The 24,014-nt window shown below is 46.5% G+C and overlaps 1 protein-coding gene across 2 annotated transcripts in view; it reads right to left on the minus strand.

The window, feature by feature from the left end:
* Nucleotides 1–24,014, minus strand: part of LOC135388573 (glycerophosphocholine phosphodiesterase GPCPD1-like) — a 305,097-nt gene that overhangs the window by 279,385 nt on the left and 1,698 nt on the right. For both annotated transcript variants that reach the window (XM_064618194.1, XM_064618193.1), the window contains exons 2-3: nucleotides 20,454–20,632; nucleotides 2,881–3,050 (exon numbers count right to left, since the gene is read on the minus strand). In XM_064618194.1, coding sequence (XP_064474264.1) covers nucleotides 2,881–3,050; nucleotides 20,454–20,632 — 349 coding nt within the window. The remainder of the gene's footprint in view (nucleotides 1–2,880; nucleotides 3,051–20,453; nucleotides 20,633–24,014) is intronic.

Consider the following 24,014-nt stretch of genomic DNA (forward strand, 5'->3'; position numbering starts at 1 on the left):
TTAGGGCACACATAATAGAACCTTCATTCGCAAATGATTAGTACATACGGAGCAAGATCTCTAAATTGAGACTTCCAAGAAGGGCCAATGTCCGGGTCAAGTCCGAGGGACTCAGGAAATTTCCACTGAACACGCAGGATAATGGAAAGACGAGACACAGAAAGTTTGAGAGGGAGATCCAAAATATGTAATTAGAGTATTGAGTAGAAAATACCGTAAAATGTATTTTATATAGAGTACAAATACACAAAACAAAAAGTATTGAGTAGAGTACCAAAATACCGAAAATTGTATTTAAAATACAGTATTTTAAATACAATACTCCAAATACGTACAAGTCTGGCCTGAGCTAACCCTCTTGCTCTTAGATTTGGATAATCCAACAGCTACCCCACTACAGAAAACATGCGAGCATCCCTTAGTATGCATAATGTCAAACTCCGAGACTATGGAACACGAAGGGATAAACCCCTAGTCTCGGGGTTTTACATTATGCATCAACTTCACCAACTCGCTTGCTTCTTAGCCATCGTTTCATTGTCATCCCTTAGTAGCCTTATTGGGATGCTCCCTGTACCACGGTAGCCACCCGGATTATTGGCGCAATTACCCCATCGACCCAAAAACTTACAACCCGCTCCTAGGGTACAAAGGAGCTAAACACTTTCATGACAGCGACGGATATATACCGTAGCAACTCGCACTGCATCTGCAGTAACTTCAATGCACGTAGGGTTACAAAACAGATATCCCTTTCTATAAGGCATTTCGTTTTTTACTTGACTTCTGTTGTGATGACAGCTTCTGTTGTGATTAGTGACTATAACCACTGACATTTTCGGGGGGGGGGGGGGGGGCTTGAATGAAGCCAACTGGTCCGAGTGCGGCGCATGCGCATTGCGTGTTGTAGGACGCCCGATTTGACTGAAACGACCACGGCTGTTTGCACCAGCTTTATCAGCTGAGTTACGGCATGTTACTGTGGGATTGCCAGATGTTGAGTGTATCGAACAATGTGTATCCTCTGCGGGAAGTTGTTGCATGTAACGACGTCTTGAGTAGGGCACTTCACACACTTCGACACCCAATCTTGCCGTGCTGCTTAGGCCCAGGCAGCACACAACACTGGGCTGAGCATTGGTGATGCAAATGTGAGGAAAATATCTGCAATATGGGCACCATATTGCCCGTGCGAACCCCATATTGGCAAAAAAATGCCGAAAATGGGACGAACCCGTACTAGGTACTTGGGCTACCAAATTCCTTCAAGCAAAAGAAAGAGCTGACTCTCGTGGGAAGAACTTGATATGCTCTCAAAGTGTTGGTCGAGGACATTATGCTCAACTTCCAGGCTTTCACAAACCTGGCCAATAACTTTCAAAAGTGCGTCGGAATGACAGATATGTTCCCTGTCTGTCCTATAGCACTTTAGGTGGAGGACTACAACAGCATAAAGAATATACGAAGCTCCCGATGGATCTATTGAAAAACATTGTGTCTGTGCAGTTGATTTGGTGTAGCTGTCTTTAGATATGTTTCTTGAAGATAAAAACATGTTGTGTTGTGCTTTCGAAAAAATCGTTGGCATCATCTAGATTAGGAAGTAGACCGGCAATTCCATTGGAGCTTAGGGATAACTAATGTGCTAAGTCACTTTGATATTCTTCGAATTTCTATTTGGAAGAAGATATAGAGTAAGAGTGTTAATTACCGCCGCCATTAACGCAGTGATCAAACCCTTCACACTCCTTACATTTGTAGCCACAGTGTTGACTACAGCGTGCATATTACGAAGACCTGGGCCAGGCGCCGGCTGCATGTTTGAATCAGTTACACTGCAAACAGTGGAGAAAATTTGGGATATAAGGGAGCACTTCAGCCCCCCTCCCCTGATAGGTACCCACTTTATGTTTTTCAGGTAGAGTTGGCCTATCGAAAGTCAACACAATGTTGTTATAGTTGTTATATATTCATTGTTTTTTCTCTTGATTTTCGGTTTCCTTGCATCTATTACTAGCTATTCCTGTAAGTATAACAGGAACATTCTACATTGGAACATCAATTAGTTCCACGACACACCACTACGACAGTTCTAGAGATGCGGAAATTTTTGGCTTAACATCTCGCGAGCATTGAGGATGGTATTACAATATTCTTCGTGTGTATATTTGAGAACAAGGTATCTGGATCTGAGCGTTTTCATTTCTGTGTTATTTCTTGACAACGACATCACCGCTTTTCGAATAAATAATAGTGATATTTTCCCAAGAGGTAAGCTTTTTTCCTTATGTGAGCTGATGGCTGAAAGTGCAATGTACTTTAAAGTGAACTGCTTCTGTATACCGTTCGAAGCCTCGGTCCGGAGTCGCTATAGCGGCACCGATCATAGAAGAAATACGACTTTTACACATAAGAGTGTCAGGGAAATAGGGAATCCAAACAGTCCACCATGTTTCATACCCATACATGTGGGAGGATTCTGGAATTGTTGCTACCCATCGGCCGGGGCTTAACCAAGACCACGTCCGCCACCGTTCAATGTTTCTATCTCTTCACCTTGCTTTCCCTCGGCACGGTAGGTAACACCTTGGTACTGGGGGCCAGGGTCCGCGGGGACGCCAATCACCGAGCATCAGCAAAAGCCAGCGGGTCCTCACTCTTATGGATGTAGAGAAATCCTCTTCGGGGAATGAGGAATACGGAGGAAGTCTTTGGGGAATATGGACCTTAATTCATCCTCTATCCTTGATGCTTCGCCATTAGAACTCATCGTGTAAAGTATGTGTGGGAATGCTATTACCTCCGCGTCCATTGTACGGCGAAGCGAATATCCAATGTGCTTGAAAAAATCGAGATTAACCGAGTATGCTATCTGCTTACGTGCCAACGTCCTCGAGGCGAAGTGGAAGGGCTCTGGATGGTAGCCACTCGCCGAGCTCAGCTGTACTCCCGCAGGCGAACACTGTCTCTCCAATCTCGGTGTCGGCCTTCACCCTCAATTTCCTCTCCCGTTGCGGAACTGCCGTGCTCTGGACCTGGTTAGCTAGTTCCTGCATGTTGAGACGACCATTGTTTCATACGACCAGTGTGACAATATACCGAACGTTCTTTGGCACTCCTGACACCTGACAGAAACAACAGGGCAACAAGACCGGATGGGACAACAATGAATGGCTGACTCATTATATGCAGAACATTATCAAAGGCGTGAACTTCCAGGAAAATAGGGGGAGATAGTTGAGGTACGTAGTGGACAAGAGTTGCCATGTTCACAAGAAACGATGACCAGGTGTCGCAGGCGTCTCTGTGCTTATGTGCAATACGGCAAAATAATTTAACACATCCTTTCATGTGCTGTGAGACCTGCGTTAAGAGGGCATACCAGTCCCGCTGCATCTACGATTCATGAGAAACTAGAGGGTGCAACGTTCGCCTTGTCACGCCGTCCGCGGCCGACTCTGCAAACAATCTGTATTGCGCACGATTGAAGTCACAACATTAAACCCGTCCCCTCCGGTATTTCCTGAGAGGTCTCCAGTTCGATTCAGGGCTGTCGGAACCCTTCTATGTCTTTTCTTTAAAGCGATTTCCCTTTGAAGGTCTTTTCCTGTATGATGGTTTTCTGTTTTATTGTTCTTGCGAGCCATTCGCGTACTGATAGTGAATAGGTAATGTTTCGTAAATCTTCGTATTATTTTTATATATCTGAAAGCTGCCCTAGAGCACACACCTCAGTTCACTCCTGCACACCTATGGTGCCCTTCACGTACACAACCGTGACCGCCTATTGATTTCTCTTTTATCTTATTTCCACAAACGGATGGCGATACGGGAAACACGCTCACACAGAGAGTAAGAATCATAAAATGTGGCTCTTAACAGCGATCAGTCTCAGCGCTGCTGAGACTGAAGGAGGGGTGAGATGATTACGGACAGGTTATTAAAATGATCAAAGCCCGCTTGAGAGGTCGGTCTCTCGTGAACTTCTTCCACCTCACTCACGGGGAGTCTTCGATGATCATTGAAACCAATGAGCCTTGAACATGTGCGTATCTCGACCAATCGTGTAACGTGTCAACTTAAAGATCTAGTGCTCCCTGACAGGTTGACACGTTACAGGATTGATGGTGTTCGATGGGCAATGGTTTTAATAATTATGGGTCGTTTGCAGCTTCCTGTCAAGATGACGTAAGGGAAGCTGCAATGTCACGTGGACTTACGCCTCTTTTCCCAAGTTCTGCTGGAGTCACATAGCGTCAGCGTGTTTTCAACGTGAAGATAAGCGGATTTTTAGCGCTTAACCGCACTGATCCTGCGGAACTAGGACATAAAATGTATCGCGTACCTTGGGATCCTGCGCCTTTGGAGAAATGTCGTCAGCGCAGAAGAAAACTGAACTAAGGGGTTTAAGCACTGTTCACCAAATGCTGCGCTCTGTACTTACCATGTTGTATTGTGCATGGCTGTGATAACATTCCAAACTCAAGAAGAATTTCAATAAAGTCACAACTTCGTCTCAAACTAAAGGGAAACGACTACATGCATGTGATCCTTAGACTGCAGAAGATTGCTGCGTAAAATACTACATGTACATTTTGTTATACGATATCTGAAATGCTGCTTGTTATCTTTGTTATCTGAAATGCCAAATTGACGACGTTGTAACGGAAGATTTCGCACAGCAAAAGATCACGATTTCAAAGCGCGCGCCAAACGGAACTGAATCTAAACGTCACGAAATCTAAACTCTGCCATAAGAAAAGTTCGTACCAAGTATTCGTTAAAGTAAGGGGAAGGCGTTCCCAGGCGAACACATCTTGGTTCTCGTTTAAGCCAGATTTTATAAACTTTTGCTTTCCTCCAATTGAGCCAAACTAAAAAACAGAAGTTCCAAGTCCCAGCATCCGTAGCGCCACCTCTCAACTTGAAATCCACTCCTAGAAGACTGCCCACCTGTGCGACAGCCTGGGCATTAGAGTATTAGCAGCTGTATACATAAACGATGCCAGAAGCCCGCGCTTACTGTTGCTTACATCAAAGACGCAGAAAAAAAATGTGGCAGCTCATCGTAACCAATCAATGATCTACCTTCAGCACTATTACATTACCTCTTTTGTGAATACCGAAATATTAGGCGGTACCAGAGTATTTGCTACAGATATCTGTATTCATCCCCGAAGGCATTCGCACAAAAATATTTACATTCCTTCCGATAAAGTTTTCCCTGTCAAACTGACGCGATTCGTCCTTATAGCTGAGGTTATACGGGACGTCAACTCCTCAAAAAAGTAAAGAAAACGCGTTAAGGACATTATTGTAACAGGTGGCGTTCGTTACATGACGCGTCAACTGCATGCTCTTGGTGCGATTGTAACGCTCGGCTTCCAGTAATACTGCCAAAGTACATCACTCAGCGCATTGACACGCAGCGTGGTCTGCACGAACGAGGAAGTCTTCATCGGGGAAACTGACGTCTGTATCGCTCTTACAAGCCCCGAAATCCCTCGAACTTTTCTTTACTTCTTTGCAACAAGACAGAAGAAAAGAATGCCCCAAGCAGCACACGAATATTGGTCCAATATTGGCAACCAATATTGTAAATATGCGCCAAATGTTGCAATTGCAACCCAGTTCCATATTGTACCATTATTGGCAACCAATATTGCCCAGCCGGTTTTGCCAATGCACCGTCATGTTTCTGCATATTTACTTTGATATTTTCATTTCTACATTTAAATGGACATTACATTTCTATTGGCAACCTAATTTTTCTGTTGTCAGTTGTATGGACAGACACATGGTTCAACCAGTTTGTTATGTGTGCCCTCAGTTTAGTACATGTTGTGATCATTGTTCTCTTCTCTTTCTGTGTCATTTGCTTGCAATGATGGACTTCACGGTTCATCTCCGGAGTCCGTGGAAGGGAAGGCGTCGGCAGGGAGGTTGACAGACAGTACCCTAACGAAAACTCCAACAGGATGAAACGTACGAATGAGTTCTACATCTGAACAACATCTGGGTCAACCCAGATTATTTGCTAAACACTGCGTGGAAGCAAATTACGTCCGCAAATTACATTACACTGGGTCCCGTTGCGTGCACTGTGTGCTACAGCGAAACTGTTTTAAATGAATTCGGTACTGGGAGCATGATTGACCTTGGCGACGAGACGATTCCCTCTGTACTTATTAATGTTTCTGCAGCGATTCCTTTTCCGAAATAACAAGGAAATCCCGACAATGGAGTCCGGTACAGTGCAGAGACCGTGGGCTCCAGCATAGTTCCGACGCGAGCTGACTCTGAAGCCAGCAGCCCTGAAAAGGCATATTCTGCGGCGAAGCCAAGAGAGGCTCATAAGGCAATGAGCAACGCTGCAGTGGGGAACAAGGCATCACGCTCAACGAAAAATGAAGATATGCCATTGCAACTTGGGGCTGTCTACGAGGAAGTTCAGGAAGACTGCAACCTCAGCAGGACTGATGTCTTTGGAGAAAGTGTAGAAAAAGCGAATGACGCGTTCGCTCTACTCGCCGGAAATCTCTCCGAACTCCGAAGATGAAGGTCATCGGTTCATCACGGTGAACCTCTCTGACGAGTGGTTTACATTGGAATCGAGAAGCCATGGTGGTACACTGCTGTCTTCGGTGTCCGAAGATTATCTGTCAGTGAGAGAAGTTCCAGAAGTGCCCAGACCGACCTTCCCAAAAGTCCAGGGTGTGAAGTAGACCCCCTTGTGTCTGAAACGAGCAAAGAGGGAATTCAGCATAGCTTGCGTCGAGGCTGAGACGACAAGAGAGTCTGGAGGGAAAGTAGCCTTTTTAATGACCGGCTTGGTTGATTGGTGAAGATGAACTGAAAGGAATGTTTTGATTCTCGTACTGGCTAGCGCTGACGTAAACCGCGCGCTGGTGGACTGCGGCTGACGATGTGATTGCTACATCATCCCCCCCGGGAAAGGAGACGTTCAAGCGTCCAGAGATGCAGGGCGGCGTAACGGACGGCTCCAGGAAACACGTTTGGGAACAGCAGGAAGGCGGGTCACGGGTACCACGAGGTCGATGTGGACATGTGAAAAGCGTATGTCCGGCAGGGGAAATGCATCATACGGTGTCTTGGTACGCCGATGTACTTTCACTCGCTGACGGACAAGGCAGCTGCGGGTCCATGACCGCACGTCGGCATTCATGGAAAGCAGTGACGTGACAAGCTTCTGCGATGCTCGAATACCAGGATGCGAGAGGGAATGGAGGCTGTCAAAGACCAGCTGCCTGAATGGTGCTGTGACGAAAGGTCTTTGGCGCCCTGTCGATGTGTCACAGGTTAACTTGTGGAGGGATCAGGGCAGGGGCAATTCGGCGAAGGACAACGTGGTGGAAGAACGTCTAAGCTGACGTAGCTCTTCGTCCGAAGCCTGCATCTCGGCAACGTGTTCAAATCACGTTCGGGTCACCAAATGTAGAGGAGGTGGTGTTCCCCTACATGAGTCCTGACCAGCGATGATGGAATGTCCCAACGTGCAGATGAACGTGGCCTCACGCTAGGACGGTGCCGGTAAAGTTGTCGTGCCAGCGCCGTAGCGCGTGGCAGCAGAGGCACCTCTTCATCGCCCTCCACGGGCCGCCACACTTGCAACAGACACCGCAGGGCGTGAAGGTGGAGAATTCAAGGAATCTCGTTCAAGACGAGCACAAAACTGCGACAAGCTCAGGAATGTGTTATTCGCACACTTTTCAGAAGAGCTGCCAACAAGTGGTGCAGAGAAATACCGGGACAGCGCGATCGCGTCAGCTCATCAGGATGACGTCCACAGAAGCAGTGTCCATCATGCAGAGAGACTTGGTCAATGTAGACGCATCGCTGTAACATGCGACTACATCGACCAAGTTTCATCTGAGTGACCTAGACGTGTTCCTCAAAGACTGCAGTCCCATCAGAAGTTTTAAGAAGGACATGTGCAATTTAGAAGCACCGACGCCCGAAAAGTGCGTTCAAGACATATATGCTATTGCATTTAATGATAGCTGCCTGTGCCCGTCGCTTTACATTATGAGGCGTCGCCCAAGGATCGTGCAGAAGAAGAGGAAGGGCGACGACAACTAGCCGGCAAGCTGGAAAACTCATGACGAGCACTGGCCCGCCCGAGCGTTGCAGTCCGAGAGACACAGTTGCGCCGCATTCGACGCCAGGACCCAGCGGTGAGATCTGGCGAGAACTACTTCAGAAGACGCCGCGAGACTGCCGAGGCAAGGGAAAATGCTAGTGCCACAAATAGGTTTGCACAGACGTTCTACGACAATGCGTTTTTCAGACCATAAAGACATCATATGCAGTACATAAATAGACTAGATTGTAAACAGATATGTACTGTAATGAAGAACAGTTTAAAACATGCCGAAGACTGTGTCCAGTGTTAGTCATCCTTCTAGAAACATATCACACACATTTTACAGAGAAATTTGGAGACCGGCACGACAAGTGTTGCGGCATTTGTCGGCAATGTCAAAATTCTTTTCAGCGTCAGCAAAAGTCACCAATAGCTGGCGCTGGAAATCGCAACGCCTTCCAGTCGCCTATATTTTTTTACATTGGTTCTGATCCGCGGTTCCTTCCAACTCGCAGTAGAAATTGGAAAATACGATTGAGACCACAAAAATGGTGCGAGGCCACCACAAAACAAATAAGGTCAAGTTCGAAATTTTCCAAGAATTCGAATTTCGAATTTCAAGCCAAGACACCCACACAAATAGGCTGACTCACCTTACGTGTAAATCTACTCCCAATTTGAAGCCCAAGACGGAATGCATTCCGGCTTCCTCTTTGCAATGAGACCACTAGCATTAAAATCTGTCGCTTGGTTTCCAAGAAAAACATTACGTGTGATCCATAAAAAATTGGCATGTAGAACCTCTTAGTGCACTTTGCAGTCTATCTGACGCCAACGAACATAAAACAAAACTAGAAAGGAAAGCACTGATATTTCGTACACGCGGTGGACGTTTTCCCTAAATTTGTAAACCTCCTCACCGCGCGAAACATGTGTGGCGTCCTCGAGGTTTCTTCAAGACATGGAAATGTTTGGTGTCACTGCTAGGATTAAAAGGGACCGCGGAACATCGTACGTGGAACAAACGCTACGTATCGGTGAATAAGCGCTCCGTACAACAGGTCAACGCAGACGTTCAGTTTACTGCTGAGCTACATAACACGAAATCTGAAAGGCAATCCTGTCCAAGGCAGTTGTAGATACAGATATGATGACAGACAAGTACAAGCGAAGGGAAACATCATGTGTGACAAGAGGCAGAACCGGGCCTGTAGAAGAAGAAGCGAAGTACAGCGCCAGAATTCAACGTGGGAGACCATGGGCGCGCTGTCGGCCAAGTCATCGCGACGTCGTTCGAATTCGCAGCTCGTCATCGTCACTGCGACGCTGGCAGGATGACAATACCCTCCCAGCCGCCAAACAACACCATTCCAACGCGACGTCATTCACCTCCTCCCCGGCCCTCCTTTCCGCGACGCTCCGGTGACATTACTCTTGAAACCCGACGCTTGTGTACCGGTGCAAAAACTAATTTCTTCTTGCGTATCAGGCGTGTTCTGAACTTGATAACACATAGCTTTTCGTTTTGCAAAAAAAAAGTTAAATTTCACACTCTAATTAAAAGTCAGTAACACAAAATATGTTGCGAATACGATTAGTCGGCCAATGACGTGCTGCTATAAGGATCGTCTGCTGCCTGCTTCTTTGTGTGAGTCGGCGCGCTGTGCGGAAGCAAGATAAAAAGTTCAAACAAGTCAGGAGAGCTAGTCATTTATGAAGTCGGGCCCTGTCGGGCCCTAGTCGGGCCCCTGACAGAGCTCGTCGCACATGTACTAAACAGGGAACGACAGAGGGACACGTAAGCATGTAAGTTCCCACCTTGGTAGTCATAGCAAGATAAGGTGCGATACTAATACATCTTCATGCTGATGTACCCACGAAGAGTAGAAATTGAGAAACGGAAGAAAAAAAGATGTTAGAGACAAGGTAGTGCAAAGCATGCACACACATCTTTATGCGTCGCCCCAAATGTACATATGGCTATAGAAAAACACCCGCTAAAAGGGGTCCATCCTGAATTCAGTGACACAGGAAGCCAATCCACCTCTCCGAACATGTGTGACATTTCAACAGCTCCTGTGTATGTATATTAACAAAGTTTCAGCATATCGAGGCCATTTTGTGTATGCACACTGTTTATAGGTTTGTTTTGCGAGTATGGGTGGCTACGTGACTCTCCAGTGCTACAAATCAAAATTCAATATACAAGTAGCACAAGAAATTAAGCAGCAATAAGCATACTTAACTGAAAACAAGTTATACCAGCCCAAAACAAGCTTTTAGTTATGTTGATCAACACCCCATGTTTTTTCACGTTCGTTTCGTTCACGTTCGTTTCACGTCCACGTTCCTCCAGGTCCTTTATGATCGCCCAGCTTACATCATGAATTGATTTCGACACGGGTCGCTTTGTTGTGCTGATGCATTCTTCATGCGCAATGTTATCGAGGAAGGCACCCGTCGCATAGAACCTCAGTGCTATTAGTACTCTCTGTTCCACGGAGAGTGTAGTGGAGCGCCACTGCTGCGCTGTAAGAGGAACAGTGTCTTTGTTTAGAAGGCGATGACAACAACCTCGGTTCGAATGAAAAAAAAAAAAAAAAAACGAGGTGAGACGTACGTCGCTTCAAGTCCTCCGAAACGGCGCTGCACACCTCTCGTACTGCATCTTTGGAAAGCCGGAAGTGTGCAACAAACTGATCGTCTGAGAGGGCCGTGCGTCAGCGTGAGGACGAAATACGCGGACGACTTCTTCACATATGCCGACATCAGCGAGGAAAGCGTAGAGCTCCGCCATTTTTCTGGGTTGGCGACGCTCACTGGCGACGCACGGCGCGAAGATTTCCGTCGTCTGTCACCCTCAACCCGGTGACGGTTACCGAGGAGCGCAGTGACGGTGTGAAAGAGGCCAGCAACGCCGCTTTCACTGCACGTGACGACGAGGGTCACGTGGACGCTCCATTGCTCTGGCAGAGGCGATGAGCTGCGATCACCGGAGAGTGCCAACAACGCGCCCCTGGTACTGGTTGAAATGAAATCCACCGTTGCTGGAGAATGCAGGAAACCCCGCGAGAAGCAGAGAGGATCATGTGAGGTAAAGGCAAAAATTGCGCGTGACCGCTACCAAATTGCATCGTTGGCAAAGACCGGAATGGCCTGAAGATCGCTGTCTGCGAATCCTGCGCCGTGGCGGCGTTCTTAAAATGAACTTGCGCTGTAATAAAACCTTGCTGAGCCGAAATAGTATACGTGGATGCATTTTATGCTCCACTAGACAAATTATGAACGGTTTTCAACCAGCTAAAGTACACTTTGCATGTTCCTTGAAAGAAGTCTTATTTCTATCCGTGTGCAAATAAAGTGCTGATCAATCCTCCTCGTCTGAGGCCTGCACTATTAAAAAAAATGACTGTACTCTTTGGTGCACTGCCAAGGCGTACGAAATGCGATAGTATTGCAGAAGACGAAGGGCAGTCCCTGCGTAGTGACCGTACATGGTTGCGTGCGGCGCAACGGCAAACCCGACCATACGATGCCATGAGCCTCGTGGAGAAAACACGGGTTTCGCCTGTAAACGCGTTCACCTCATGTTGAAGTCACTCTACTCTTTGGTGCGCATTTCTGAAAATCTGGCCGAGTGTAATGGCGGCACGCTTTGTCGCACGCCGCATCCTGGCATTATCGGCCGCTTGCGATCCTTATCTTCGGGCACTGCCTGTGCATCTCCCGAAGGAATGGCGACACATCTGCGAATTCTAGTTAAACGAATGCTCCGCAGCACACAGCCTACGCTGTAACTACTGTAACTCCGCAGCGTGCGCGTTGCGAGTCCGTGACATCACGTGAGACGCGCTGCGCAGACACTGAGCGACTAGTGGCATATCCGAGTGGGTACAAGCGTCCGCTCGTTGGTGATAGCCAGGGTCATATGTAAGATTAGGAGGTGATGGAATCTAAACCCGCTGGGCTGCTCCCTAACCGCTTCGCATTATTCAAGCAGATCTGCTGTTTGCTCCTGTTCGGTATTCCCGCCAAAACCGGTGCCTCGCAGAAGCTCGGATTTCCACGCTTCATCGCATACCCGGAACTCCTTTTCGAATGGTCGAGAGCCACGTGCTGATTATTCGCCGAACTTGGTATCCATTACCACTCAACACTTTGGATTACAACCGCATCGACACCATCCAGCCAACGATACCGGTGCCACCAGTACCTACCTTTAAATGCTTCTGCATTCTTCGAAGACGTCGCTGGGAAGGCCTGTGCCACCAACATGCTTCTCCCTAACTGCTTCGCATTATTTACGGAGGTGAAGAATAACTGTTCTCAGTTCACGCGCAGATCGAGTAGTCTTCTGTTGGTGGTACCCTGCCCACGGACACTGGTTTGCACAGCTTACGATTGTGTACATGTTACTACCCTGCTGCTGTTACTGTCTCGTGACGTTGAGCCTAACCCAGATCCGAGTACGTGTAACGACGCTAGTATCGATGCTAAGAACTCAGAGCTGCTATGTGAAGCCAAAGCCATTCACTCGAAGCTGGTCGAGACGGAATCCAAGCTGAATGACCTTACAACCAAACTCGAAAACGTTGTCAAAGATGTATCATCTTTGCCCGTTCTGCAATCTCATGTTGCAACCCTTCAGGAAACTTTCAGGAAAACTGAGAGCACGGTAGCTAACTTCACTCATCGTTTAGACGACCCCGAGAACAGAGCGAGGCGTGAAAACCTCCTTTTCTATGGTCTTCAGAACGATGCAAACGAATCTTGGTCTCAGGCAGACAGTAAAATCATCAACTTCTGGTTCACTACCCTTGGCGTTACAGTAACCACCATTCAGATTGGACGGGCCCACCGAGTGGCACACTTCCACGATGCAAGGAAACGACCAACTATAGTTAAATTTGCCAGTTTTAAGACGAAACAGAGCATCAAGTAACAAAAGAATTATCGTGTGGGCTAAAATCTGCACCATTCTCTGTGTGTGAAGATTTCTGTCTCAAAGTCAGCGCAGCGCGACGAAAATATATTAACCAAGGCCGTAAACGGCGGCTGCTACGATACGCCTGCGCGGCGAACTGGCTGTGACATCATACACAGAGGCTGTTGACGATTCGTGGACAGTCGTTTGCGAGCGAATTTGCAAAATTTGCACGCAAACTTGCAAACTTTGCCGTAAATGTTTTAATTTGACCGGGAGCGAAGATCGTATCTAATCGTTGACACAGAATCCTACCAGTAGTGTAATGTAGCCGTTGATTGTCAGCATGATTACCGGAGCACGTTTTCCTTTCTACGCTGCTGCTTCTCCAGAAAATAGAGAGTTTTAGCAGACCGTTGATAACGTGGCTTGCGTCGAACCGTATCAACCGGAACCAATCAGTGGATAAGATTCTGAGTCACGCACCACTGCGATTGGTTCCGATAGGCACGATACTTTATCAACGGTATACTAAAACTCACTAATGTCTCTGCTGCTGCGTACGGAACGATTCCTAGACGCTGTATGCTTCGCATAATCTCTTCCTCCATCGCTGATAATTTGCATTTCGCCATATCTCTACTGATTTCGACGGCAGGTGTACGACGTCATTGTTGTCCAAAACCGAAACCATGCACCCACTTGGTCCCGCGGGGTGTGTGTTCCAGGTCGTCCACAGTTGGCTGCGGGGACTGGACGTTGATGACGTAAGCCCGCTTCGAAGGGATGTATACGGCGGTCACGCCCCGCTATTTTTGCGTGGTAGCTGCGCCTCCGATGCACTGAATACAGTTAAAAGTCGATGCAAGGTATATCTAAACTGGTAGCGAAAACAAGGGGAAATAACAAGTCAGACCCATCGGCAAGGCCACCAGCAAGAGGCGCGAGCGATCCTGGGTGTTGACAGTAGAGGTACGGTTGTAAACAGAAAAACTTTACAACATGGGCGTGGCTTGTGTGTGTACTAATAGGTTATTCATAATTTCAATGTAGAAAAAGCTTTCTGTTGCCCCGCTCGTGCACATATACGAGATCATCTACCACTCCAGTACATTTCCGTATCCTGCTCCTTTGCGCATGTGTCACAGTTGGGTCTGTTTATCCGTGCGTCTCTGTATCAGTACCGTATGTCCGTGCATCGTAATACGGAGTTCGTACACTCTTTGGGTTAAACAGGAAGCGACGTTCACATCTCCGTGCTGTAAACCAAGATTAACACGAGTGAACAGATGAATCCAATGATCCCATGTTGCTGGGCCCGCGGAAAAAAAGATTTCGTTATGGGACGAGCGGCCATGATGGTGTGAGTGTTAGCAGGAACCAACTGTGCACCAACGATGTCGTGTTTTGTTGCAATGGACCTATAACGGCCACTTATTGAATAAATGCAAACGTCTAATCACTAGGTGTACGTATAGCTCAAGGTGAGAAATGGGCCTTATGTGAGCCTTCCTAATTTCTCTATGGTCATCACGATGCGTTTCTGTTTGGAGTTGTCAAAATATGTGATAACTGTATGTATTTGGAATTGATATGATTAATTAAATCCGATATGCTTTATTTTTCTGAGTTCTCGTCTGGTATTGTTGACTGGGCGCGGAAAAGGGGATACAAGGCAAGCGAAGTGGGCCGGGCATGGATAATTATGCACTACTTAATATTCATACTAGTGACGTCGTCTCTGACGTCGTTTATTTACAATCGTAGTAGTCCGCGCAACGGATCGATGGCGCTGACCGTCTCTATCATGGCGCCCTTCTGAAGACACAGGGGCCTATGGGAGTTACGCTACCTGTTTAAATATACCTTGGTCGATGTGTGTATGAGAGGGATCATGGGAACTGCTTCCTGCAGGAGTACCCGGAATTCTCGAAAATCATTTCATGACTTGAATTATTAACTGACTTTAGAAAAAGTATTCCTGTGTATGTGCATTTCATTTCCAGTGTGTATACCATGAATGAACTCAATATCACTGGGATTGCAGTAACATAATCCACTTAATAATGTGCTCATTGATGGATTAATTCTCAAATGCATAATTATTCGTCCGGAGACGTTTTAAAATGGGCGAACATCACAAAAAAATAGAAAAATTGTTTCTACAGATTTTTGAAAATTTTAAGTTGGAAAATTTAACTTCCTTGCTCCCTCTCTCTCCCGGATCAAGTTACGGCAATCATCTAACCCGAACAATGCTATTTCCGGATAGGGAGGGTCCTGGGAGCGACTCGTCCGCTCGACGGTCAAGGATGCCTTGCGCAAGACTCTTGGACGCAGCTCCTTCACCTTTGAGTGACTCACTATATACCATCCACACGGAAACCGAGGCAACCATTAATTCACGTCCTTCGACCTATATTTCAGATGACCTCTCCGCCACGGAGTAAGAAAGACAGGAGGGCGATTCCACGCGAAATGATCCAGCGGATGCTCGGACCCCACAAAACGATCCCGGATTTTTACGAAATTTTTTTAGCAGTCTCTAATAGTGCAAAACGACACACCACGAAACATTTCTTCCCAAATCTCAATGTGACGGGTGCTAAACACGAGCAAAGTTCGCAGTGCTGGCGAAAACCGTGCCAGGCGTGAACGGCAGGTGCGGCTCATAGAAAGCACCTAGAACTGTGCGGTTTTTTTCTGCGTATAGAGGAAACTATTCTCTACACATCGTCCAAATCCCGGTTGTGGTGCTGTAATCGGTGCAGGTATACAAAGGCCGGAAGTTTCGCAGTTTTCCTCCTACTTCGCGATTTCTTTTGTGGAAAATCAAACCCTGAAATTTTGATGAATATTTTTTCCTGCCAAGGCCCTAAGGAATACTTCAACAGGAAAAATTGCCAGACACGTAACTTTCATAGTCATTGCAGGAAAAAAAGAGGAAGCATGCGATCTTTCAAAAATTCGCTACAATGGAGCGTAAAACACGCAATGAAGAGGTCGGAAGAGACGCCTGAAACCAACGCAGTTTTATAGAACGAGCCTTCTCCTACAACATATTAAAAAAATCTCGAGGGTGTTTTTTCGTATACAGGAGAAAATATTTTTTTTGTAGTAGAGGGTATTGCGACCACAGTGACCCGCGTTGCGTGTATCCAGTGGGGTGCTATATTTTTCTCTTGGGCTCCTGTTTTAATTCGTTTTATTTTTAATTTTCTCTGGTCTGGTTGGGTTTTAATGAGCAAGCAATATGCTGTGGCACAGACTTCTGCAAGGTTACCATAACCTTTGCTTGTAGCATAACACGCGTATTGCAATCCTGGGTGGCTAAGTTTATAGCATTGTTTCCGGTGTGCGCGGCACGGGCAACGGAGATTGGGGATTAGCGGTGATGGTCTAAGTAATCCTTTTTGTCATGTGAGCTAAAGCCCTGCGCGGATGAGCTTTTTGACATCCGCATCCCATCCGAAAAATCCGCGTCTCCCACGGCACGCAGCAATAGTTCAGTTCCTATGCTCGATATATCAGGCAAATTTCCCAACAAATAAACGTTATTCCCGTCAGCACAAAAAAGCAAAAAAAAGGCCAACAAAAAAACCTGTCGCCAAACTTCATCCACACGGGCGACCTCCTCTCTTTCGTTCTGACAATGAAAACCCCGGAGCGGCATAGCTTTTCTAGCGAGGACAGGTCCTGAGCGCCCATGATGCTACCAAAGGATACACGACACCAAGCAAAGATTTAGCTTCCACGAAAGATTATACGGCACCAAGCACAGCAGCACATTTTGCACCAAACAGGATAAGTAGAGTTTATTGCAAGTGAAACGCAAGATCGGCGCCGAGTGCGCACCTCGACTCGAGACGCCAGAGACCTCTCCCAGATGCGCGAGCGGCTTTCGTACACCTTGTACTCCATGTTCAGTACCTAGCGTGAAGCAAACTCATGGCGCAATCTCGCGGTTTATCCGAGTCTGACCCGCTCCTGAGCCGGCGCCATCCGCGTCCGATCCGCAGATCACGACAAGCGTCCATATTTCATCCGAACCCAGAAGTTTCTTGCGGATATCCGCGGGTATACGCTTCCATACGCGCATGGTGCAAAGCTTTATATAGCTGTGAGCCTCACTGGAACCTAGGACAGCATGGAAGATGAACCACCACCACGAGATTCCGTTGTTTCCAGTACTGCCATGTAAATGACTTTTTTGCACGTTCGTCTTTTCCTCTAGCGTTATAATTTGTTAGACTTTTCGTGGTTAATATTTTTGCTGAATTGTTCAGCATTTAAATGTGACAGATAAAGGGAACTTTCATCAAGTGAACATGCATCTACACACCTATAATATTCATACTGGTGAATTGAAACTCCACAGCGCTCAACTGGAGCCATGCTCCTTTGGTCCGGGTGGTTGTCATATTGAAAACCAACCAGAAAAAAATCAGAAATACGAGGAATTAAAACGGGAGCCCAAGAAACAAATATAGCATCCTACCGGATACATGCAACGTGGGTCAGTGTGGCTGTAATACCCTCTACTACAACAAAATTATTTTCTCCTGTATACGAAAAAACACCCTCGAGATTTTTTAATATGTTGTAGAGGAAGGCTCGCTCTATAAAACTGCGTTGGTTTCAGGCGTCTCTTCCGACCTCTTCATTGCGTGTTTTACGCTCGATCAGGGATTTCCCTACACTCCCCTCAGGGGGGGTGTACACCCTCTCTGAATTTTTGTAACACCCCTCCCCCTGAAATTTCTCAGAAACCCCACCCAGCTCGGCCACCAACACGTTCTGGTAGTGAGTCCGGCGCAGCGAATTACATCCTGTACGGTCAAACTTGGGGTTTAGGACCACAGTCATGCAGATGATCGTACCATGCATTTCTCCAAAATCATTTGAAACTGACTGTTCAATGCATATATTCCGCGCATATACGAGCAAAAATGCGTGCGGACACGCAAACTCAATATGGATCATCAAGAACCATTTGCGCCCAACTCAATCAAGCGAAGTATTCTGCCTTTTTCGTCTAAGGTTTTCATCGTTGGTTGCTAGGTGTTCATTGAGCTTCGTGAGACAATGTGCTAGGCTTTTTTCTTTGCCGGTCGTGTGATTATGCATCTTAATGTTGAAAGGCCTTTCATAATGAATCTGTATTCTACTGTACTGTGTTCTAATGTAATAACATGTACAAATAAAACGGGAAAGCTGTGCAGATATGTCACCATTGTGCCACGATTCTTTCCGTGTCTATGAAAAATTACGTAAGTGTAACCTGCACCAAGCACCCCCCTCCTTGAAAGCTCGGCAACCCCTCCCCCCCCCCCAGCAGTGAATTTCTGGGGAAATCACTGCGCTCGATTGTAGCGAAATTTGGAAAAATCGCATACTTCCTCTTTTTTCCTGCAATGACTACAAGAGTTACGTGTCTTGCGATTTTTCCTGTCGAAGTATTCCACGAGGCCTTGTCAGGGAAAAATATTCATTAAAATTTAATGGTTTGATTTTCCACAAAAAAAAAAAAACACGAAGTAGGAGGAAAATTGCGAAACTTCCGGCCTTTACAACCGGGATTTGAACGCTGTCGCTGTGTAAAGCACGGTTTCCTCTATACGCTTTACCTCTATATCTTACCTCTTAACCCCTTAACCTCTATAACCTACCTCTATAACTTTGCTCGTGTCTAACACCCGCCACATTGAGATTTGGGAAGAAATGTTTCGTGGTGTGGTCGTTTTGCACTATTAGGGACTGCTAAACAAATTTTCGTAAAAATTCGCGATAGTTTTGTGAGGGCCGAGCAGGTCCGCTGGATCATTTGGCGTGGAATCGGGTAAAACTTCCCATGGAAGCAGGCGACGGCGCGCGACCAGATAGAGTCAATATCGGATAGGGAGAAAAGGGCACTTTCCTGCCTCGCGACAGATTGCGTTCCCATCGTATTTGTGCTTTTCGATACAAAAGCATGAGAAGTCGGTACAGCTCTCGAGCTTTACGGCAGCTTCCACCGTGCTTAACAGATAAAAATCTGGTAAGAAAAGCATAGAATGGTTGTATTTACAAAACATATCTTGATTGGAGCTGCAGTGCGTGCTTTGTTTCCGCAGTCACCGGGAATTAATACCTCTCTGCCAACTCAGATGTGTAGAAGACTCCGCACGGCGAAAACGGATGGCGGGAACGGCGAACGGATGGAGCGTCACGTGACAAAAAGACCTCCTCGTTCCTCCCTAGCCCTACAAACGGCGTCGCTCCCATGCTGTCCTGCCTTGACTTCATCTGGTCGCGTCAAATTTCACTCCTGTCTTTCCTACCATGTGGCCCCGACGCTCCCCCCCCCCCCTTGTCCACAGTCGTTATCACAACATGAAGGTGTTGTTGTCCCCCCTTTGTGCTTTCCATTTCCTTGTTGGGTAACGACTTGCGCAACTCCCGGATTTTTCTATGTCACTCAAACCCACTTATTTCGCGCAAGTGGGTTCGCGAGTATATCTCAGATCAGCCCTCTGCTTCCTGTTTTCAACACCGCACGGTGATGCGCATGCTTCCATGCGTGCATGCTTCTGAAGTACTTCGGGGCACTGTCCACCAGCAGCGTCGCGTAGTGGAAGCTTGCTGAGCCCGTAATGTAGGTCTAGAGATCTCTGGGTACAAAACTACGCCTTGCCAGTTGCGTTTGTTAAAATTGACAAATGTGCACCACAGGCCAAGTCTGTCATCTCTAAACATTGTGGCAGCAACATCATCAGTGTATACACTGACGATGTTGCTGTTAGTTAGATGCTGCGATGTTAGTCAGACTGCGATGATGTTAGTTAGACCACAAAGCGCGCGAGGAATAAACTAATTCGAACTCTGTCGAGATTGCGCCTTCACCCTGAACAGTTGCCTGTTCAACTTCGCAACAACATAGTATATGTTGAAGTCTACAGCAGGATGCAAGCAAGCTGATGTGGTCTTGTCACAGGCAACATGACCTTGAGTCTCAGGGAACGACGAGACAGGACGGACGAAGGAACACACACAAACGACTCACACACGTGAACCGTTTGTATGTATTCTACCGTCCGTCCTGTCTTGTCGTTGACCTCACACTTCAGGTCAAGATGCCTCTGACAATAGAATGTACCATCGCCAAAATAATGTACAGAGTGCTGCAGAACTGAATATTCTGAAATTGGCGGTAGGGCGGATGTAGCAGTGTAACAGTATTTTATGTGTACTGTACAGCTGTTGTTAAGCACAAGCCGTTGTTCTTCATCTTTTTCCTCACCTTGTTACATGTTTCTAGTAATTGTCCGTTGTGTGAGCGAAAGGAGACAATGACAAATAATTTCGCAGCATACTTGGGATCAATGCTCGAAAATCGTATCTTGCATCAATGGATAATCCACACGTCAAAAACTTCAGTATTCTTACTTTAGATGCCTTACTGCTGCTTGATGACTTGCCCTGTGTCGGCGTAACGACGGGTAGGTGTGCCGATGTCTTGTCGCTTTGTTCTAATGGGCCCGCCTCCTTTACTTCTGGAACTGGGTCCTGGTTAGTTACCTGTGCGGGAACTTGTGAGGAGTTCCCGACCATGGACGATGAAAGTGCTGAAAATGGGAGTGGATAAGAACTGTTATAAGACTACCAGAAAATATCTCGTTCTATATCGACATTTATGCAGTTTACCAAAAGTATAAGCCATCATGGATCAAGCGCACGCACAGACACTGGCGGAAATTATATTTTCAATAGCAAGATGATGCTACTACGAAACGTGCAAAAACGGGAGCTTGTATCAGAAACTAAGGCCGGGCTGCTCTAACCGCAATTTGAGCAGCAGCGGTAGCAGCAACAGTAGCGGCGCTGCCGAGCTGCTCCGACACGAGCGCTCCCATAGCATTGCACGGCAGCAGCCCAGAAGCAGCGGCGTAGCCGAGCAGCAGAAAATCCCTGCTCACTACAGGGGTGGCATCCAATGTATTGCCGCGTAGACAAAAGCATGCTGGGCGAACGCAATGCATCCTGGACAGATCCTGGTTGCACGTCACAGCAAACGTCAAGGCAAATGTGACCTTAAAGATGGCGGTGCCCGTGATCGGCGGCCGAACCGTTTGTAAACAATGCGATTGTTGTTTGATTGTTGTGTCGGAACGTTTTGGATGTCTTTCGATCACCGTAATTATTTTTATCCGATAATCTCGCAGTCAAACGCGCAGTTTTGCACATAAGGCCTTGTATGGTTGACGACTTCTAAAGATGTGATGACGACTGCGCGTTAAGACTCACTGAGCCGATACGATGTACTTAAAGTGACAGTCCGGTCGAAAACATAGGTCTGGGAAACACCGTCTTATGATTTCTAATACTTCTCACAACAACTGTGCAAAATATTTCAGAAGAAATCATATCGCACGATTTATAATCGATTTATTTCTATGCCGCAGTTGGCCCTGAGTAAAGGCCGCAACGAGCTCTCGCGTGACCTGCATAAGAGCAATGCAAAAGAGCAAAGAGCGGCACGTGACTTGCGCATGCCTGTTTGCGCGATATTTGGTTGTTGCGTGCTAGCATTTGCCCATTATGATGATTCTGAGTAGCAATTACACGTTATGCAGAGCAAAATGCATAGCAGCTTCAATGTAAACATAGGTATCACGACGCAGCCTTCTGTTCAGTACACTCATAGAAAAAAACACGTCTCTGCATTCCCAGGAACGGCGCAGTCCTCCGCTCCACTTTATCCCCTGTGGACGTCATGCTCACGTGACGGCTGACGTACATAGAGGATCCTTGGGGCAAGAAGTATGTGATGGACAAAAACGAAACCGGATGTCTTCAGAAGAATAGTTTTTATTCGGTGTCTCGAAAACCACGCCATTTTGTGAGCTGAAACTTTCCACAGAGCATGTAAGCCTCCGTGGCAGTTGGAAAAAATCACCTTCCGGTTTTCCCGGACTGTCCCTTGGAGAAATGGGCTACCATGTTGCGGAATGAGCACCGCATAGTTTATTCTGGCAAAATACGTTCATCTCTTGGCGTTATGACGACGGAAATATGTCGGTAAGCGGCAAAACGACATGTAAAATAAGTCACATGACCTCAAAATGACGTTTTCTATGACGTGCGACCAGGACAAAATGGCTGTTTTGCCAAAAGCACCCGCTTGAGTGTAGTTACAACAATGGCGGGTTTGTGTCAACCCTGTGCTGCACACTGAGGACAAGTAAAAAGAGACTTTTCCTAACTTCGTTCGATTGTGATGGCCCTAATTGCTGGAACCTTTCGCCGCCGCGGGGCGGCGCTCGCGTTCTCTGGTAGGCAGTGCCGTGTATTAAAAGGGAGTCTGACGATTAATGGGACCTGCCTATACCTGAGGCTCCACCCACTTTTTGAGGTATCTAGCTATTCACAGGTCGAAATACAGTTGTCTACTATTACATCCATCCAGTTCTCATACCTCACCCTTATTTACTGGGTGTTGCCTCAGGACAGGAGCCGCCGATATTTCGAACAGAGACTGTTCTTCTTGTCTTTGTTCGAAATATCGGTGACTCCTGTCCTGAGGCAACTCCCTTCGGACTTCTCTACCGGTTCGCTGGATCTCTAACCATCTACCTTATTTACTGGGTGCCACCATTTTGGAGAAAATTGATGGGGATTCGGATTGAAACATTTATCACTGCGGACAGACCAAACGACGGATTTTGCGCCCACTTTTACCAACGCCATCTGCATGGAGAGAGGCATGTTGGGAAGGCTCAGAATTGCAGAAATGGTTGCTGCAGAAGTGATTGGCCAGGAGAGCGGCACAACAGCTTCTTCGTATAGCAGACGACTGCCGGTATGAATTTTTAAATCACGTACGTACGTAAGTAGATCGAATCAAAAATGAGCAAAGATATATCCATAAATAAAATTAAATTATATAATGCGAAATCTTACGGATAAGGGTCGTCCTTCCTGCTATTTTCTTGGTGTGACGGTCTTACCTCGGCCTAACGTTAGCGACGAAACAAACCATTTTCGCGTAAATAATGATGGCAGAGTGAAAGTTGAAGCCGATTTTCCAGATGCCTACATGAGGATCACGGTGTAAGATAAAGAGAGGTGTTGACACCCACGCCAGCGGAGTGTCCAGATAATGGTCGCCTTCAAGGCCCCTTGCCTGATCGCCATCTCACGATGTGCAAGATAACTGCCGAGGCCAAGAGCTTCTTGGCTATTTGGATTTCGAAGAAGCTATAGAAGGACGATGGAATGAAAGGTCAGAAGCCAAACGTATGATGCATGTCAGTAATCAGACGTTAAATACTGCCGGCTAACAGTTTGCATAACTGAGGTACGCCATGTCCCGTATTACATCACTTTCTTCCGGTGACCTGGTTGATGTGCTGTTCTCTATCGCGTTACTAGTTGCGTTTTGTGCCGCTATTTGAATGCGTCTGATGTGTAATACACTGGTGTGCAGGAAAAGGAAAACAGCATGTATCCCGTATACCTGGCTCCCCGAATTTTGTCATTAGTCGACATGTCGGTGCGTAACGATAGCATATGTCTTATATAGCGTATTAAGTCAATTAACGTTGCTTATGCTCCGCTTTACCATATCGTTAACAGGTTATTTTTATTTTTTCATTCAAAAATAGACAGCTGTTCCTGGCCCTGCGATCTCCAAGCATGTAGCCCCTGCCACCTGAAAATTCTACAGTTGTGCTAGGATGACGCTAATGGCTCCTGCGCTTCATTACCTACTATGTATGTGTATAATAATATATATTTTCTTCAAAGCGAATAGGTTTCCTTAAAGACTGTATAATATGATAATCACGCTTTCTGTTGTTCTGCAGTATTTATTCTTTATTTCTTTATTCTGCAGTATTCTGTAATAATCGTGTAGATTTACTTCCATTCACATGTTGCTTCTTGTTTATATGTTTACAGCGTCAATAAATTTGTACATGTGCATTCCTTCGTCTTCTGTATTTTCAT

The sequence above is a fragment of the Ornithodoros turicata genome, chromosome 3, assembly GCF_037126465.1.
Source record: "Ornithodoros turicata isolate Travis chromosome 3, ASM3712646v1, whole genome shotgun sequence".
In the NCBI taxonomy this organism is placed as follows: Eukaryota; Metazoa; Arthropoda; class Arachnida; order Ixodida; family Argasidae; genus Ornithodoros; species Ornithodoros turicata.